The sequence below is a fragment of the Vipera ursinii genome (assembly GCF_947247035.1).
Source record: "Vipera ursinii genome assembly, chromosome: 1".
NCBI lineage: Eukaryota > Metazoa > Chordata > Lepidosauria > Squamata > Viperidae > Vipera > Vipera ursinii.
The window spans coordinates 185,545,318-185,566,251 of NC_139512.1; the positions used below are offsets into that span (position 1 = coordinate 185,545,318).

The 20,934-nt window shown below is 39.6% G+C and overlaps 1 protein-coding gene across 4 annotated transcripts in view; it reads left to right on the top strand.

Annotated features, from left to right (window-relative positions):
* HDAC4 (histone deacetylase 4) overlaps positions 1 to 20,934 on the top strand; it is a 371,455-nt gene that overhangs the window by 228,421 nt on the left and 122,100 nt on the right. For all 4 annotated transcript variants that reach the window (XM_083350735.1, XM_083350737.1, XM_083350736.1 and 1 more), the window contains 4 exons: positions 3,358 to 3,609; positions 4,948 to 5,134; positions 10,994 to 11,127; positions 18,419 to 18,539. In XM_083350735.1, coding sequence (XP_083206861.1) covers positions 3,358 to 3,609; positions 4,948 to 5,134; positions 10,994 to 11,127; positions 18,419 to 18,539 — 694 coding nt within the window. The remainder of the gene's footprint in view (positions 1 to 3,357; positions 3,610 to 4,947; positions 5,135 to 10,993; positions 11,128 to 18,418; positions 18,540 to 20,934) is intronic.

The following is a 20,934-nucleotide window of genomic DNA, read 5'->3' on the forward strand; positions in this document are numbered from 1 at the left end:
TTTATTTGTTCATATTTGAAGTTTTAATCCTGTTTGGCCCACATCTTAGACATAAAACATGATACAATAGTCTTACATACAAGTCGCCCTTTAAGGACAACCATAATGCTCATGTGGCAAAAATTTGCAGGAAGCAGTTTCCTCCAAGTCCAACTTCTGCCTTGAAAGATCTCTGAAGAAGAGGAGGAGGTGGCGGGGAACTGTGTGAGGAAAGGCTGCTCCAAGAAGCCAGCATCCTTAGCACGTATGATTGGAAATGGGGATTCCCTTCCGAGAAGGGCCAGCATCCCTCATGCAAACAGGAGCGCTGATCTCTTGCCTCCTCTTGCTCTCCAGACACCTGTCAAGACAGAAGATAGACTCAGAGGAAACTCTTTCCTACAAACTTTTTCCTCCACACCTCCACACACAGCAGTGTTGTCCTCCATCTCCTGCTTTGCCGGGAGGGAGCACTAGATGTGGAAATGCCAACAATGTCTAGGATTGGGAGAAGAACATCTCATTTGGCTTGCTGTGTGCACACGAGCACACACACACACCATTTCAAGCTTGGAGACTTTTATCCATATCTGAGCTAGCAAATTGCCAATCATTCCTGGGCTTGGTGAGAAGGCCCTCCTTCCTCTGTGGATAAAAGTCCCCAAACTTGGAATACTCACTCTCTCTCTCTCTCTCTCTCTCTCTCTCTCTCTCTCTCTCTCTCTCTCTCTGTGTGTGTGTGTGTGTGTGTGTGTGTGTGTGCACGCATGCGCCCATGTGCATACACTTGGCTGCCAGCATTTTGGGGAAGCAAGGAGCTTGTAGGGCACCAGGTTGTCCCCATGTCGAGTTAGTCCATATGACTTGTCCCATCCCAAAGCACCTGGCTCAAGTCAGCCGTGCCCAGTGAGCGGTGTTGAGCAAGCCAGGCCCATCCATCACACCCACTCAGCCATGCCCGGCCGGCCACACCCACCTGGCTTCTGTGAGTCATAATCTTACATGCAACTGGTTCTTTGAGGGCAACCATAATGCTGATGCACCCTCAATAAAATTGAGTTTGACACCCCCTTACAGGGTATGAAATGGGCCATATTGGTGAAAAGTTCTGCTACTATTAATATGGTAATGAAGCATTGGACAGAGGGTAAATTAGTAATGAAATCCAGGGAGACCATATTCTAAGGGGGGAGGGGGCAAAAGTCCTGCAGGCTTCTGATCAAGTGGTTTGGCCCTCCTGCACATGTGTCAAGAAGCCACATATTCCCTGATGTCTGCAGTCATCCTAGGCTACTAAAAGTCTCTTAGGGTTCTCTGCAGGGTTTTGAACATGTCGCCCTGCCCTGCCATATGGTTATCATGCCAAAGCTGCAGTATCTCTTTCCGGCAGAGGGGGGAACTTCTATTCTGCCTCTGTGTTTCAGGACACCTGCTTCCATCACAAAAGGGGTGACAGTGCCTGCTGGGGGCTCCTTGAGGTCATCTATCCTGGTCTGTGAGAAATGATCTCATTGTTGCTGATCCTTTCTCTTGGTGATTAAGTTCTGGTATAGCTGGGCAGCTCCCAAACTTTCAGTGGCTGGTGGTGATTGGTGAAGCTGGAAATTGGAAGATTGCAGAATTGTTGGTGCTAGAATCTGTTGAACAAGGGAATATTCTGGTTTATGGGAGAATGCATCTGGCATTAAGTTCTTGGAGCCTGTGACGTACTTATTGTAAAAATCAAAACATAAGAAGAATTGGCTCCATCTGACTTATTGGGTGAAAGTGGCTTGGTTTTTGCAGGGTATAAAAATTCTTTCAGTGTTGACCTCTAGAGGAAAACATGCACTTTCTAAGAAGTGACTCTAGTTCTGGAATGCTGATTTAACAGCAAGGAGTTCTTTATTAAAGTGTCATAATTGTGCTCTCGAGCCATCAGGTCTATGGCACAATCACAGTCTCTGTGTGGAGGGAGGGCCAAGGCTTCCTCCTCCCCAAACATATCAGCAAAGTCTGCTTATTTACTTGGCAGATTGGGAATCTTTCTGTGAACCCTTGGAGAAGCCTAGGGGGAGGGGGTGCTTCAGAAAGTTGATTGCAGTGTGAAAGGCATTCAGGATTTTTAAAGGCAATATGGAATCATGGTATTGTAACCATGTGGTTCCCAGCACTGTTGAAAGATCTGTATGTTCAGCTACAAAGAGAGTTAACTCTTCAGAATGCTGATTTATTATTAGCTTCAAAGGCACTGTGACATGAGTAACAGGGCCTGGTGTTAAATTATGCCAATATTTGTTTTATCCTTTCATTGGAACCTGCCTAGGCTTTTTTTTACATATCTGTTGTCCCAACTGAAATACAGGGAGTCGAGTTAAGAATGTAATGGAGCCTGCCCATTCCATTTATAACTTGAGAATTCGTAGGAGTGAATGGCGTACCTTGAATGCCATCATTCCCTCCTTTCACTCATGCATTGGCTAATCGAATGCGTGGGTTGTTAAACGCACATGAGGTATCTCAGGGTGGGGGGGCCTAGTGATGGAACAGGCCACCTGCTTCAGACCAGCCAAGGCCTCCCCCGACCCACTGAGGTACCTCATTCTCCCCACAGTCACTTCCCCCACATCCTGCCACAGGGGGTTAGCGTTAGGCTTGGCTTAGCTTAGCAGTTGGATATATCCTGAATATGAAGCAACTTGAGATTCCGTACCACTTCATGAACACCCACTAGGTTTGTTTGTTTGACCATACTATGTTTATCTTTCAAAGTAGATTATGAGTCTTCTATGCAAAGTTCTTTCTGTCTGACCTGATGCTTAAGACAGAGGGAAAGGGGCATTTTAGGATATCATAAACCTTTGCTTAAGATAATTTATTCATTACTCTCTCCCCAAACTTTGAGACTACCCCACCTGCTTTGAGATTTTTAAGGTTTTTAAGTAGCATGTTTTAAGTAAGTGAATAAGTAACAAACATTGATACTGCCCAAATCTAAGAAAATATTTAGATAGATTTGGTTTGAGTTTTGTTCTGAAGGCTACTGAAAATTATTTTGAGACTTACAATGTTCTTTAAGTTTTTGTTATGGTCAAAAGTGAAAAACATTTTAGATTATAATGACTAAACAAATGTTTTTTTATATTTAGTATTTTTACTAAGCATTTATTAATTTGGCTTTATTTCATAAATACAGCCTCATTGTTAATCTAATACAAAATTAATATAATTAGCTATGCTTCTGTCTTTAAAAATAACTTATCTTGTATATGGCTTAGAAATTTTAAACTTCCAAAATTAAATCAAGCAAACCATAAAATTTAAAATGTTATATTCATTCATAGTTTTTCATAGTCTTTTCAATGGAGCTATGTTCTGACTCTCTTGAGCTTCATTCAGATGTTGCCAAAATCAAATGAAGCTTCCCGTCAGCATGAAAGCCATCCAGAAGAGACTGAAGAAGAATTAAGAGAACATCAGACATTTTTGGAAGACCAATACATTGACAGCACAGCAAAACAAAAGGAAATTCAAGGATTGGCCCAAATGGTCCATGTGAAGCAAGAACCTGCTGAAAGTGATGAAGATGGAGAACAACAAGAATTGGAACCAGGACAAAGGCAAGCAGAGCAAGAACTGCTCTTCAGACAGGTAGAATACATTAAATAACAGCATTTATTAGTTAGTATATAGTTTCCAGAGGGTTGTATATTTATTATTCAGTCATTCTATATAGAAAGAACAGCTGGGTTGACACAACAACAGTCAGAATGTGACTGTTTTATTCTGACATTGTATTCTGTGCAAACCCAACCTATTTGCTTTTATTTAAAAACCTATAGAACAGAAGTCTCAAATTCCTGAGTATCAAGGGGGTTAATTATAGAACATAACTACATAAAATTTTAATGCCAAGAATTAGGATTCAAGGATACAGAATCCTTAGAACTGATAGGACTAATGCCAGCTCTTGATAATTTCAGTTCAGTTCAGAAGAGATGTATTTACTTTGCTGCTCCTATTATAAATGTGAGAATGTTGATCACATTTGTTTACCATTCAAGTGTTTCATTTTTCTTCTTCATGTCTGAAGTAGAAGTTTGCCTTTACTTTCAAAAAGGATACATGATAGTTGTCCCTGTACAGAGAAGTATAACAATTCAGTTTTCATTGAAAAATGCAATAATATAAATTGCATTTATTTGTGATGGGGTCATGTGGTCATCCTTTGCAACTGATAAGCAAAACTAATGGGGAAGCCAGATTCATTAATAACCATGTTACTAACTTAACAACTGCAGTGATTCATTTAACAACTGTAGCATTGTGACAAGATAGATCATAAAATGGAGCAAAACTCACTTAACTGTCTTGCTGAGTACCAGAAATTTTGGGCTCAACTGGGTTGTAACTCAAGGACTACATGTATTTTCTTCAACTCAATATACAGCATTGGATTCATTTTAATTTTTTAAATGTTTTCTTTATTTTCTGTACCTAATTATTTACCTAGAACTCTTTTTCGGTCTTTAACCCATTTTTTGCCATTTTTCTCCTTTCTTTTGCTTTCTTTGTTACCTAAAGATGGTTAAAATATTGCTAATGTATTACAGTTATGGTCCATCATTTAAAGGTGATTCTTGAGTCAGCTGGATATTCTTCAGTTGGATATTTTGTAGTTTAGAATTCAATGACGTACCCAGTTTGCTTTTAGAGAAGTTGAGAATGAATTTTCTCTTAACTTTCCAATTTCAGACAAACAATCAACTTTTACTATGAAAATTTTATTTGAGGGGTTGTTGGTGCTCTCTGACATTGCTTGTTTTCTTGCAGACATTTTATTACTTAAACTAAGAAACATCATTGTGATCAACATATTGGCTAATAAAGCAGATGGCTAGTAGACTATGATGAAGTAATTGTTCACAAACAATAAGAGATTTGTAAAACAAGTCTTCAAACAATGATACATTTTATGCTCCCTTATAGCAAACTCTTTTACTGGAGCAGCAGCGCATTCATCAGCTCAGAAACTACCAGGCATCCATGGAAGCTGCTAGCATTCCTATATCTTTTAGTGGACATCGGCCACTTTCTCGAGCTCAGTCTTTACCTGCTTCTGCCAATTTTCCATTATCTACACAAGAGACATCGTGTACGCCACAGTTCACAACAGGTAATATGTGGGGGGGGGGGAAATCTCTTGGAATAATGGCAGCCCAACTCTCTTACATAACTTTCTGGAGTTCCCTGGATGAGGAAGATCACAAGTGCAGCAGATGCTTTGTTAAGCATTTTAGCAAAGCTTCATATATGTATTGGTCCAGAAGTGGGGTTGCCTTGCTGTATAGTGATTGGATGTTCTTGGCAAATGTCCTTTGATTGATAGTGGGATGTCTTAATTTTGTTTCAGTAGGTACTTGTAGGAGCAGAATAGGTTTTCTTGAGACCAAATTCACGCGCTCGTGACCTCTCGTCTGGACTACTGCAACGCTCTCTACATGGGGCTGCCCTTGAGGACCACCCGGAGGCTCCAACTGGTACAGAATGCAGCCGCGAGAGTTGTGTTGGGAGTCTCCTGATACTCCCATGTTACACCTCTGCTCCATGAGCTGCATTGGTTACCAGTTGTCTTCCGGGTGAGATTCAAGGTACTAGTAATGGTGTTTAAAGCCCTACATGGCAGGGGTCCGGAGTACCTTAGGGAACACCTGTTGCTGGCATCAACCTCCCTTCGCCCTGTGCGTTCCCACAGAGAGGGCCTCCTCAGGGTGCCACCGATCAGAGAATGTCGATTGGTGGCCCCCAGGGGGAGATCCTTCTCTGTGGGCGCCCCGGAACTATGGAATCAGTTACCGGTAGAGCTCTGGATGGCGCCCAATCTTCGCTCCTTTCGCCGCAATCTAAAAACATTTTTATTCAAACAAGCCGGCCTGGCCTGATGGGGGATTGGTGGGGTTTTTTATTGCTGTTTTATTGGGATTTTAATTGTATTGTATTGATTGTTTTTAGTGGGCATGTATTTAATCTTTTTTTAATATTTGTATTTTGCATCTTTATTCTTGCCCTGTTCACCGCCCTGAGTCCTTCGGGAGAAGGGCGGTATAGAAATATTAATAAACTAAACTAAACTAAACCAAATTGTCATAAGTAGTTTTGCCACTGCTCACATCCTGACAGAATGTGAGGTGCCTGGCAAGGATCTGTTGGAAAAGAAAGGGGGAGGGCAACAGAAACCTGGGCCTATTGAGTCCTTTGGGGAAATGATAATATAAGGAAAATGCAAAAAAATATTTTGGCCTAGAATATGAAGTGAAGGGTCCAGCATAAAAATGTGTGTTCAAAAATACATTCAAATAAGTCTTTTATTTCATGAATTAAAGCTACTGTAATTTTTGAAAACTGTAGGAATCACTTTTGTTTCTTCTTCTGAGCATTTTCTACCGGTACTTTTTTTGGATCAAATGAGTGTGGATCCATTGGTGGAGGTAACCATCTTGTCACCTGAGCCTGATGTCATGGGGTGAGAAGGATCCAAAATCACCCAGCCAGCAATCAAGTGGAATTAGAATTCAGTCTTAACTCCTAGACCGGGGTAGGCAACCTTGGCTCTTTCATGGCTCATGGACTTCAACTTCATGGAATTCTGGGAGTTGAAGTCCGCGAGTCATAAAAGAACCAAGGTTGCCTACCCCTGCCCTAGACCAAACTGGCTCTGTCTGTCTAGGAACCATGTTTAGAGTATATAAGCCTGGATCCCCATTTTCAGCAATTACAAGTTGTCCTTGACTTAACAAATGTTTGCTAAACAATGCTTCAAAATAACAACAGCTCCAAAAAAGTCAGTTATGACCTGAATTAGGTCTTACTACTATCACCCCATTCCAGTGGTCACATGATTGCAACTTGGACACTTGGCGGTCAGCCCACATTTATGAACAGTTGCAGTGTCACATTGTCATATGATCACAATTTGCAAAGTTTCTGCCAAACAACAGCAAAGCCTACAATCGCTTAAGCTAGATTCCCCTTACAACCATGTAAGTTGACTTACGACTGCAGTAAAAATGGTTGTAAAGTTGGGTCCTGTAACATGATAACTCAATTTACGAGTGCAACAACTTATGACAGAAATCTGGTCAGGATTGTGATCAAAAGTCAAGGATTATCTTTAGTCAAAAAATTTAGTTTATGTGAATATTTGAATTACTTGCAACTTCGGTGTCATTTTCAAAGGCAGCCCCACATAGTGTATTGCAGTGTCTTAACAGTGATGAGTTATTGTCATCAAGGCCTCCTGGTCAAAAGAGCATGTAGTTGGCATCTCAGTGAAAGCTGGTCTGGAGCTGTGAATCCAAAATAAATTCTAACAAACTAACTAATTAAAACATTTATTCCATAGTCAATATTCTTATCTCAACAAATAAACTGGAACATCAGCAATTTTACCAAAATCCAGATGGCTAAAGTTAATTTCTCTTGCAAATTGTTAGCTAACAATGGGCTGGGCTTGAATAGGAATAAAGTCCTGATAAAGTACAGTCATGTGAACAAGAAAATACATCCTCTTTGAATTCTGTGGTTATATCAGGACGTGGTAAAAACCATCTGTTCTTAACAATTCCTTAAAGTATGGAAATACACTTTAGATGAACATTAGCACATGACATATTACACTGTCATCATTTACTTCATAAAAAGAGAGCCAAAATGGAAAAGCCATGTGTGAAAAACTAAGTACACTTTATGATTCAGTAGCTTGCAGAACTATCTTTAGCAGCAATAGCTTGAAGTAATCATTTACTGTATGACTATATGTTTCTCACATCTCTTTGGAGGAATTTTGGCCCACTCTTCTTTACAACATTGCTTCAGTTCATTTGTTTATCCACAACTCTCTTGAGGTCCCACCATAGTATTTCATATACTTTAGCCTCCAGGCTCCTAATTATTTTTGTTGCTCTTTTCTGCACTATTTCCAGAGTAGCGACCAAACTGCTGGCTTATATTTAAGTGGTTGTCTACTAGGACTCCTAGATGCTTCTCACAGTTGCTGCTATTGAGCCAGGTTCCATTTATTCTATACCTTTACATTTGTTTCTTCTTACCTAAGTGTAAAACCTTACTTTTCTCACCATTGAATTTTATTTTGTTAGATAGGGCCCAGTGTTAAATCTGTCGAGATCCTTCTGGAGCTTGAGCCTATCTTCTGGGGTGTTCACTATTCTTGCCAGCTTGGTGTCGTCTGAAAATTTGATGTGTTCCCCTGTCTATTCCCTCATCTAAATTGTTTATGAAGATATTGAAGGGTACTGGGCCTAAGACAGAACCTTGGGGTATCCCACTACTTACTTTTCTCCCTGTAGATGTAGTACCATTTAGGACTACGCATTGGAAGCAGTTTGTCAGCCAGTTACAAATTTATCTCATGGTGGTATTGTTTACCCCACATATTTTAAATTACTAAGAAGTATGCTGTGATCTACTTTGTCAAATGCGTTACTGAAATCCAAGTATCCCACGTCCACTGCTTTTTGCTGGTCTACTAATTTAGTCACTTTGTCAAAGATTGAAATAAGATTTCTTTATAAAAGACGTGATCTTTTCTTGGACAAATTCATGTTGGCTAATTGGTCTGTATTTTCCTGGATCCACTTTTCCCTCTTTTTTGAAGATGGGAACCATGTCAGCTCTTTTCCAGTTCTCTGGTAGTTCCCTGGTGCTCCAGGATCTTTGAAAGGTATGGTTCAGTGATTCCAATATCAGGTCTGCCAGCTCCTTCAGGACTTTGGGAAGTAATCCAAATGATCCTGATGATTTAAACTCATCTTAAGGTGGACAAGTGTTTTCTTTTACATTTCTTTTTATTGCTAGGTTCAGTTATTTTTTTCTTTTTGTGTGAAGACATATACAAAGAATGAATTAAGCAGCTCTGTTTTCTCCCCGCTGCCCATCGTATTCTCCTATTAGTGGATCAATTTTTTTTTACTTTTTTGTGTTTTTTACAGGATTGAAAGAAACCTTTTTTAATTATTTTTTTCATTTGCAAATCTTAATTCACTCTGAGCCTTAGCTTTCCTGACTTCATCTTTGTAGATTGGTGTTCTGCTTTAGTTATGCGTTCCTCTTTACATTTTTTTTTAATATTAATCCTTATAACCCTCCCCAGATTGATCGGCAGCAACAGTTGCTTCTCTAAAATCACTGCTGATGTCTTTCCTCTTTGGCATTGTGTTAATATACACTCAGTGCTGGAAACCAGTAAATTCTTAAAACTTTGGCTTTTATAGAGGTAGTCACACTTGCTAATGATCAATTGGTCAAAGGCACTTGATTAACTGCACCTAGTTGCTATTTAGCCTCTTCATGCCAATGAAAACAGTAAACGTTTGAAACAGATGGATTCTTCATTTTGGATTTCTTTTTGTAAAATAAATGATGATATGGTGTAACATATCATGCGTTGCTGTTCATCTGATGTTGTATTTACCTGCTTTTAAGATCTGCTAAGGACCAGATTATTGTTTAGTATGTCCTGATACATAAAACCATAGAACTCAAAGGGGTGTACTTACTTTTTCACATAATTGTAGTAGCTTGCCTTGTATATTACTGTGTAAAAATCTAAGAGACCTTTCTAGTTTTTAACTCTGTTCTTTTTTTTAAAGTAACAGCTACAGTAAGCAAATTCTAGAATACAATAAAGGTAAAGGTTCCCCCGCACATGCGTGCTAGTCGTTTCCGACTCTAGGGGCCGGTGCTCATCTCCGTTCCAAAGCAGCTAACAACAACCACAACAATACATAGATGATGTGGTCATCATTTCTATATCTTATGTATGTCTACGTGCTTTCAAACTGCTAGGTTGGCAGAAGCTGGGACAAGTAACAGGCGCTCACTCTGTCACGCGGCACTTGGGATTCGACCCACCAAACTGCCGACCATCTGATCTACAAGCTCAGCATCCTAACCCACTGAGCCTGTGAAATAGACCTTGAAAATGAATGTTTCACTCCTCAAATTTAGAAAACTTAAATTTCTAAATTTAAGAAATGTAAAATGTTTGCATAATATAGAGCTAAAGAAAAGAGTTTTCGTTGTTTTAGAAATGCTTGTTTCATATGCCGTCAGAATAGATCTCCAAATAAAAATGGATCTACCTACTTTCCACCTCAGGCAAATGGGCACAGTAATCCAAAACATGCTTCCTAGTATTTATATACAGCTGTTATGTTCTTATATTTGTGCACAGCCCATAAGCATTGTGTGGGGGAGATGGGCAGCTTCTAAATTTGATAAATAAATAAATATCCCAAATGATGTACCTACTCCTTCAGAGAAAATGCAGCACTATACTATATTTTTCTGCTCTTGGCAAGAAAAAGAAGGTGGAAAATAAGTGGCAATTTTCATCATGTTAAATCATGATTTAACAATTTTATCTCAGCCAGCCCAAAATATTCTCTTAAAACAGTATTTTGCATATCTTCAACAATAATAATGGGTTGTGCCCTATTTTCTATTAACATTGTAATTGCTGTGGTGATGCAGTGGTTGGAATGCAGTATTGTAGCTAATTCTGCTGACTGCCAGCAGTTTGATTCTGACTGGATCTAGGTTGGATCACCATTCCATCCTTTCGATGTTGATAAAATGACAACCCTGATTGTTGGGGGCAATATGCTGACTCCGTAAACTGCTTAGAGAGGGCTGTAAAGCACTATGAAGTGGTATATAAGTGCTATTACTATTGCTACTTTCTTACTTAAATATCAGAGAAGTCCTGGAATTGATGGAAATAAAATAAATTGGAGTCTAAAAAGTTAGAACTTTTTATCTCCACTTAGTAAACTTGTGTTTACATTTTTATTTTTAAATTTTCTATTTCAAAATATACTTTTCCATATGCATATACAATGTATAAATAACATATTCTTATGCAACTTTATAGAGACATAAGGTCATTGGGGAATTCGTTCACCTTGTCAATAGGAGAAAGATTGTAGCCTGAAGTAATTCATATCCTTTGATGCAGGTCTTGTATATGATACCTTGATGCTGAAACACCAGTGCATTTGTGGAAACACAAACAGTCATCCAGAACATGCAGGGAGAATCCAGAGCATTTGGTCACGGCTTCAGGAAACAGGTCTTCGTAGCAAGTGTGAGGTAATAGAATGGAGGGACAGTGAGTTTGGCAGCTTAATCTCTAGATATCGCAGCAGAAATTTCTGAAATGCATGATGTCATTGTTCCGATAAAAGACACAGTTTCAAACAAAATGCAAGCATTGTTTATCTAAAAAGTCTTAATAATGAAACAGAACATCGGCACTCATGGAGGGATGCCAGAATCTGAATCTCCCCCCCTCCCGCCAAACCCATCATAACACACACACAATCCCCGCCCTTATCTACACGTCATAAATCATATTATCCAATTAGTTTTACATATGAGGTTTCACTTCCCATTCTGTATGCGAGCTTTTCCAATCTTCTCACAACATCCGGGTAGTTTTCCTTCCCCCCAATGAAGCAATTAAAGTAACAGGCTGTCTCTTATATTGTCAGTGCAAAACATGTCAATGTTTGCAGCATTGACAACATCACTACATCACTGCTGTTCATAGTTGTTTTTCATGTAAATTATCAAAGAAAAGAGAAGCATTTTCTGTTATACTAGGTATATTTTTAAATCTATTATTCCATGATTCAAATCTTAAAATTGAAAGAAACCATTTAGGCTAAGGGTTGGTAACCTTCTTTAACATAGGGTGCAGAAACTATATTGCCATTTTTCTGGGAGACTTATTGCTCTTCCCACACTGAGATGGCTGATTAAGCCATTGACAAAATGACTGCCTGAGAAGGCAATGAATACTCTGTCTTGCTTGGACTTGAATGTATTTCTTTTGGGACCATGGATGATACTGGGCGTCAGGCCACAGGTTGCCAACTCCTAGTCATGCATATAGGAATCCAGATTAAAGCATCTGTGCCAATATATTCCTCTCACTCTCCATAGGAATGCAGACAGTGAAAAAAAACACCCCATACCTATCTCAATTATTAGTTGCATGGCTGAATTGGTCTTATATCTCAATAATTCAATTATTGAATTTTTGCCTTTTGAAAATTCAGTTTTCCAGAAATCACAGACAGTGAGGAAATAAATTGTCATAATTATTCTTGACAGCCTCCCTGGTACTGAGAATTAAAGCTTCTCCTTGTTTCTCTGAGGATCCTGAAACAGCTAGAGCACAAGGGGTATACAATTTGTCACAACAATGACTGGACATAGTTTGGTCTATGTCACTGAATCTGTAGCATGGCACTGAAAATGACAACATTTATTTTAAGGTTCAATTATAACCTCAAGTAGTTGTCCTGAGGAGGGATGGAAGGTTTTTTTCATCTATCCTAGAAAGCCCAGTATTGGAGTCTCAAATAAATATTGTGATAGATTTACAATGCACTTCAAGCATTAGATAACTTAGTTTCTTGCCAGTTTAAAGACTTCTTTTGATATAATATTTGCTGAATTAGTATGTGATGTGTTTCAATTAGGTAAAATCGCTTTCAGTTTATGAGGCCTGAATATATGGACAAGATGCTTATGGTTGTCTACCTTATGATATGCTCCTTTGACACCTCCCTAATTTGGCTTATTGGAACCAAGTAGGGGAGGCTTATGGGGGGATCTTACCTAGATCCAGAGGACTTTGTAAACTATTGTCCAGTTAGTGGGTAGTTTATTGAGGACAAGGTCCTTGAGAGGGTGATAATAATGCCACTTTACATGTATTTGGAGGACACCATTTATGTCAGCCCTTTCAATCTGTGCTTAGACTGATTTGGGTACAGAATCAGCTATTGTATAGATGAATGCTTGCAGAACAGAGAGGAGTGTATGTTGAACCTGCTTGATTTCACAATAGATTTTAATCATGGTATTTTCTAGACCATCTCTGTGAGATAGGGATTGGGAGCACTTGGTTAAATTGGTTCCAGTTCTACTTCAAGGATAGAAGTCTTAATCTTAATGGTTGTGGTAAACAACCTGGCAGCTATGCTATGATGTCCCACAACATACCATTTTGTCCCTTATGCTATTTAACATTTGCATGTACCGTATTTTCCGGCGTATAAGACGACTGGGCGTATAAGACGACCCCCTACATTTCCTGTTAAATTATAGGGTTTGGGCTATACTCGCCGTATAAGACTACCCCTCTTCCAACGCACACCAAATAAAAATTAAAAAACATCAGATTTGATTTTAATATGGTAATTTTAATTCAAATGCTTATGACATGCAGGTACTTAGTAGGAAAACTCACTTATAAACATAAGGCTGTTTGTCATCAAACATGTAAACATAAAACAGTGCAAGTGGATTAAATAATAATAATAAGAAGAAGAAGAAGGAGGAGGAGGAGGAGGAGGAGGAGGAGGAGGAGGAGGAGGAGGAGGAGGAGGAGGAGGAGAAGCAGCAGCAGCAGCTGGAGGGGACCTTGGAGGTCATCTAGTCCAACCCCCTGCTATGGCAGGAAACCCTATACCATTTCAGACAAATGGCTGGCCAGTCTCTTCTTAAAAACTTCCAGTGTTGGAGCATTCACCACTTCTGGAGGCAGGTGGTTCCACTGGTTAATTGTTCTAACTGTCAGGAAGTTTCTCCTTAGTTCTAGGTTGCTTCTCTCCTTGACTAGTTTCCATCCATTGCTTCTTGTCCTGCTTTCAGGTGCTTTGGAGAATAGCTTGGCTCCCTCTTCTTTGTGGCAGCCCCTGAGATATTGGAACACTGCTATCATGTCACCCCTCACCCTTCTCTTCGTTAAACTACAGATACCCAATTCCAGCAACTGTTCCCTATTTTCCTAATTCACTTTTTCACTTTTCCTAATTCACTCTAAAGCTTTCCCTACGCAGAGCCTTAAGTAAAACCAGCTGCCTGCAATTAGTGCAGGTTCGCATCCCACCAGGCTCAAGGTTGACTCAGCTTTCCATCCTTCTAAGGTAGGTAAAATGAGGACCCAGATTGTTGGGGGCAATAAGCTGATTTTGTAATAATGCTGCTTGGGGTGTGTGTGTGAAAGCCCTAATAAACAGGCATATACACAGAATGAAGGCTATTGCTAAGCACATTGATTTGTGCTTTAAATTGTAAGCCACCCTGAGTCTTCGGAGAAGGGCAGGATATAAATGGGATTTTTTTAAAAAAAGACCAAATGGGAGATCCGCTCCAGGTTTTCCAGCCAGCCCACCCAGTTCCTGAGTCAAATGTGTCCTTAGAGCTAAGCCGGTGCTCTGGCTGCTGCTGTCCCCACCTGCCTTTCAAGTTGGGATATACTACAGCTGGTCTTCAACTTTAGAAGGAAAGACGCCCAGACCCCAGCCTGTAAAAAATCACAGACTGCAGCTTCTTCTCCAATTGGTCCCGCTTTCCCTGCGCAGACTAAATGGCAGATCCGCTCCAGGTTTTCCAGCCAGCCCTGTCCCTAAATTTTCAGCACCCGGCGTATAAGACGACCCCTGACTTTTGAGAAGATTTTCATGGGTTAAAAAGTAGTCTTATACGCCGGAATCTACGGTAGTTTTTTCTGCTATAGGGTCACATGATGGCTAGGAGTGTCTGTTATCAACTTTAGCTGGTATACTAACTACACTGGTTCCAACAGAAGGACAGCCACTCTATAATATTTCATACCATGATGACTTCACATTTAGATTACTGTAAAGTGGAGCTATTTTTAACATTTGTTCTGGAAGGTATATCTGCTTATAGAATATAACTAATAGATTGCTGTGGGGCATCTGGCTACCCATAAATGCACTGACTGTCACTGAGTTGCCAAGCCAGGTTTATAACATATAATTCATAAATAACTTTGGACCAGAATGTTGGTCAAATTGTCCCTTCCTTCCATTTCCAGTAAATAGATTTCTTTATTTCAGCTCCTTATCAAGCTCCCTTATTCAGTGACATTTCGTCCCTTATGTTTCTTTCTAGCATTGTTTGTGACTGCACTATTATTTCAATTCCCCTTTCAAGAGGTTCCAGCTGGCTACTACATTTTTAAGGTTTTCTTCCTACTGGGATCTTCCTTATTAATTTTATTTAATCAATCTTGGTTGATTAAAATTGACCCTTCTAACATTCATGGTTTGTCTTTGACTGTTTTTACTGAACATTTTTGTTAAAAATGAAGAAGTTTAACAATGCACCAAAAATAGTGGATACATGTTCAGGTAAACCTAATCCCAATGGCAGTGCTATTTCACTCCTCTCTTATATGTCTTTTTGAAACAAGGTGCACCCATTCAAACCTAACATTACACTGGTGAAATTCTGATTTATATATTTTATATGATAACCATATAAAATAGTATTTTTTTTATTTTCATTTTTATTATTTTTTTTATTGAAAAGTTTTAAAATACAATTTTCCTTTGAAAAACCCCCCTTCCCCCTCCCTCCTCCCCTCCCTACCTCCCCCCTATCTCCCCCCCTCCCCCTCTCCCTCCTCCCTCCCCTGCCCCCCCCTCTACTTCCCCTCCTCCCCCCCTCCCCCCCCCCCCGACTTCCCAGAGCAAAATACAAGGTATATATCTAAAAAGCAATCATAAACAATCATATACTAACAATTATAAACTCTAAAATCCATCACTCTCTAGCTTATATAGAGTAAACCAATCCTTAACAATACTAAATATGTATAAAGAACTAAAATAAAAGAAAACTAGCATCATTCCCATCTATGTTCTTCCACAATTCACTATTACCTAGACATATTCTCACTTACACATCACAAGCACCTATCCCTATTAACCTCTCTAGCCAAAATAGGCTATAATAGATAGTTCTTACACAAATTAACCCACATTAACCCACAAAACTTTCTTCCTCTTCCTCTGTAATTAATTGTCCATTAATTCCAAATTGAAAATTCTGTTACCATACATAGCATCCCAAAACTCTTAAAAACACAACTACCACTTGACTATAAGTATATTGTGGAAGTTCCATAGATTTCTACTAGTCTTATTTTTTAATCTTTTTTGAGCGTTTTAAGGCAGCACGCGTCACCCTCTGTTCTCTAGGATCATCCAAAAGAGTTGCAGCTTGATCTCCTCCTGTACCCTTCTCGTCTATCTGTCCATCTTCATCCTCTTGATGTTCTCCTTCTCCAGATCCCTCTGCAGCTTCCAGAAGTGTTGATGGGGTTGCTTTTAAAACGTTGTAAAAATCATGCGCTTGCTTCACAGTACCCAAACAGTACCTTTTGCCATCATACATGAAGCTCAACCCAGCTGGGATCTCCCATCTGAACCTTATATCTCTTTGCTTGAGCTCTTGCACAAGAAATATAAAGTCCTTCCTTCTCTTTAAAATCTTTGGAGGAATTTCTTTTAGAACCAAAACTTCTTGACCAGCAATCACAACTTTAGTATCATAGGCAGCTTGTATAACTTCATCTCTAATTTCCCTTTTTACAAAATAAACCACCACATCTCTAGGCAACTTTCTCTGCTTAGCAATCCACGAATTCACACGAAACACTTTGTCCATGCCTTGTTTTATTTCAGATGCTGGATGGTTCAATACCCCCTCAAAAGCCTCAGAAACCAGCTGCTTTAAATCTTCCTTAATATTCTCTTTTAGGCCTCTAATTCTAACAGCAAACTGCATCTGGTAAAATTGAGCCAAACTCTGTTCGCTATCCATTTTGTCTTTTAAATCTTCAATTTCCAATACTTTTGCTTCTAATATAGCATTCTTTTGAGTCAAGTCTTCCACTTGATCATCCAGCACCTCCACACATTTAGCTACTTTATGCACTGAGGACAAAATGTCTACCTTCATCTCTCTAAGTTTCTGCTCCATCCTTTCTTCCATTCTCTGCTCCAATTTCTCCAATTTCTCCTCCATCTGTGCAAATTTAACACCCATTGACTCCAAAATTAACTGGGTATGTTTTTCAAGATCCTTCGATGTCAATACATCAGGAGAATGCAACGCCTGCAGTAATGATTGTTGTTGCACCGGAGAATTTCCAGCACTCCGAAAAGTTCTAGGGGGAGGTTTAGCCGCCATCTTTTACTTACAATTGTGACGCACTTTCACTTTAAGTTTTAAGCAAAGTCCATCAAGCTTGAGAGTAAAATAAAATAATCCTCTTCATCTCTTCATCTTTCCCTCTTGTACTGCTCTGCCTGCTCTTTTCCTTTCATAGTCTCTCCTTCAAGCAGGGATGGTCGCAGACGCCTGGCTCTGCTCCATAAAGTCCGGAGCAGAGACGCTAGCCAGCTGGGAGCAGCCCAGGCTACGGGGGAGTTCAATCCTTCAGCCACCCAAGCTCCAAGCTCAGGCGGCCCCGGAGAACTCGACCCCTACCTGGGACCTCACCCCCTCCTCTTCTCCCGAGGAGGGGGCTTCAAATTCGCCCGAACAGCTGATCGGCGCTGTTTCGGGCGAAAAATCACACAGCTGAGCCGCGGGCAGCCCGGGAAGGCTGTCTCCGGCGCCGCGGAGCCACCGGAAGTCAAATAGTATTTTATATTCTCTTAGTTGCAATAAAGTGCATGCAATACCACCATCTCCCTCCCCCCCCTTGGTGCAGCTTATTTCAGACAATGCAGTTGGCATATGCATTTCTGCCAATTTTTGTGTGAATAGAGCAGCTGTAAACATTACAGGTGGGATACATGTCCTTGATCTCTCATCTACATTTGTATTAAAGATTGTTTTCCTTGGTATATTAGATGATAGGAAACAGCTTTTATTCATTCACTTATAGCGAGTGGAAATCTTGGTTGCTTTAACAGGGATTTTTTTTTATTCTAGACATCTGTAAGATGTCTTCCATTTATGCATTCAACAAATATTATAAAATTGACCATGCATTTTTCTTCTTACAGCAGAAGATTCTTTAGACATTCTGGGATTAAAGTTCCTGATCTTGTTCTTCCACCGTTAATTTCTCTAATATTTCCATAGTGGATTTTTTGGAAACTGGAAAAAATGAAAATTTTCTATAATTTCTCTTTAAGAAATCTCTAGAAGGGTTAGGAGGGCATGAAGGTTAACAGCCATTTGTTCTGTGTCATTCTGATGTGGGAAATATGGGGATTTCCTCCTCCTGACAGAGGTGGTCCTGCTTTATACTGTAAGTACCAGAAGGAAGTACCATCTCTAGGTAAAAGAATGTCCATCTCACTCCATGAGGTTCCTAAAACAGTAATTTGTGGTAAGAATAGTCTTGTTTTTCTGTCTCTGAAAGAGCAAGAATCCTAAAATTCTTTATTTTGCCTACAATTATTCAACATTTCAGACTTAAAATAGAGAAGCCTTTTGAAGTCAGTGCATTTCTGATGTAATCTCTTCATATTTTTCTATTTGGGATGCTGCTTTTTCATCAAGGAAAATGGAATTTCACTTGCTTCCTTTTCTCCTGTAGTGTATCCGTGGAAGAAAAGCAACTCTAGAAGAATTACAGACTGTGCATTCAGAAGCACACACGCTGATTTATGGTACCAACCCTCTGAACAGACAGAAACTGGACAGCAAGAAATTGTTAGGTACAACAGAAAATGTAATGTTACCTGCTTTCCAGTTGTTCATTTTGATTTAGGAATCTATAGATACAAAGTTCATTTAAAAAGCATGAAATGTATGTTATTTATTCATGTTCATTTATTTATTCATTTATTCAGAGCCTTGGTGGAGCATTGGGCTAATGCCTCCTTAAGTAACACCAGCTGCCTGCAATTAGTGCAGGTTCGCATCCCACCAGGCTCAAGGTTGACTCAGCCTTCCATCCTTCCGAGGTAGGTAAAATGAGGACCCAGATTGTTGGGGGCAATAAGCTGACTTTGTAATAATGCCGCTTGGGGGGGGCGAAAGCCCTAATAAGCAGGCATATACATAGAATGAAGGCTACTGCTAAGCTTGTAAGCCGCCCTGAGTCTTCGGAGAAGGGCGGGATATAAATGGAATTAAAATAAAAAATAAAATAAAATAAATGTTTAGGATTCATGCAGTAATTCCCCCTCCGCCTGTTAAAACAAGAGTCATATGTCACATCAAATAACTTTTGGTACATTTGTTGTCTCAGGTTTTATAGATCATGCAAGCATATATTCATAAGTATGTATCTCTTTTTTTGTAAGGGTCTACCAAAGTAAACTCTTGAGGACTTTTCCTTTGGGAATTTTTATCTTCATACAAACTTAGCTTTTTGATAGTCCCTTTTGGATCAGATTGAGACATGATTTTACTGTTATAAATTATTTCTTCATGATTTGTATTCTGAAGATGCAGCATGGTTGATTATCTGGATATTATAGTCAGTTAAGATTAGGAACCCTTAAGATTACATATTCCTGTAAATCAAAAGATTTTTCATGGGCATAAAAAATATCTTGCATGTTTTTAGGAAATTGATAAACTACTGCAGCTAAACGAAGCCTCTCTCATGATGAATATTGTTTTGGGGACATACAGTTACACTATTGCTTTGTTAATGTTTGAATAAAGAGGGGTGCTTATTTATTTTCTGTTACACTTTTTGGAGACAAACAGTGGACAATTTGATCAAATTTCAAGAATCCAAGTTCATTTTAATTATTTATTAATTTATCATTGTATTTATTTATTAATTTATCATTGTATTTATTTATTACTTTATCATTGTATTAATTCTTTTTAAACTTTTCATTCCGTGTTTTTCCTTTTTTAATTTTTATTGTTGTGAGCCGCCCTGAGTCCTTAGGGAGAAGGGCGGCATATAAATTTAAGTAAATAAATAAATAAATAATAAATAAATAAATAAATAAATAAATAAATAAATAAACTTTATTATAGCCTGCCACTCTAGAAAACTGGGTGACTTATATATCAAATCAACAGTTAAAACCAGTTAAAAGACACATAAAAAAACAGCAATTTTGCATCAGGCAACCATACTGACTGACCCAGTAGATTCATAAAGATACTAAGCTGGAGGGGGAAAGCATGCATAAAGATACTAAGCTGCAGGGGGAAAGCATACCCAACACCCAGTCCATGGACAAGCACCAGTCCGTGGCATGCCAGCAACCGGGCCTCATAAACAAGCGAAGCCCCATCCCTGGGATAAAGGCAGCACACAAAACCACACCCCCTTCAGTCCATGGAAAAAGCTTTCTTCATAGAATCAGTCCCTGGTGTTCAAAAGGTTGGGGGCCACTGATGTTTTGTGATTGTTGTTGTTAGTTGCGAAGTTGTGTCCGACCCATCGCAATCCCATGGACAATGTTCCTCCAGGCCTTCCTGTCCTCTACCAGCTTCTGGAGTGCATTTAGGCTCATGCCTACTGCTTCAGTAACTCCATCCAGCCACCTAATTCTCTGTCGTCCCTTTCTTCTCTTGCCCTCAACCTTTCCCAGCATTAAGCTCTTCTCCAGTGAGTCCTTCCTTCTCATTAGATAGCCAAAATATTTGAGTTTCAACTTCAGGATCTGACCTTCTAAAGAGCAGTCAGGTTGATCTCTAGGACTTACTGGTTTGATCGCCTTGCACTCCACAGGAGTCTTCTCTAGCACCATAATAATAATAAACCTTTATTGTCAAAGTACAACATTTGTACATTGAGATTAGCTGAGCCTCCCCCCGTGCTCTCTCCCCCCAACACACAGTGACAACAAACCCTCCATCCCACCACACTATGTGAACCAACTACACCACACACCGGCCTCCCAAGTCAATTCTGCATAAGATTATGTCCCATTTAAAAGCCTAACAGCCCACGGATAAAAACTATTTTTCAGCCTGTTGGTACGGCTGGCTATATTCCTATATCTCCTACCAGATGGTAGGAGAGTAAAGAGATACCGTCCAGGGTGTGAGTCATCCCTGAGAATCTTCCTCACTCTTCCAAGGCAACGAGCCCTGGCGATGTCATCCAGTGGTGTCAGGGAACAGCCCACAATGTCT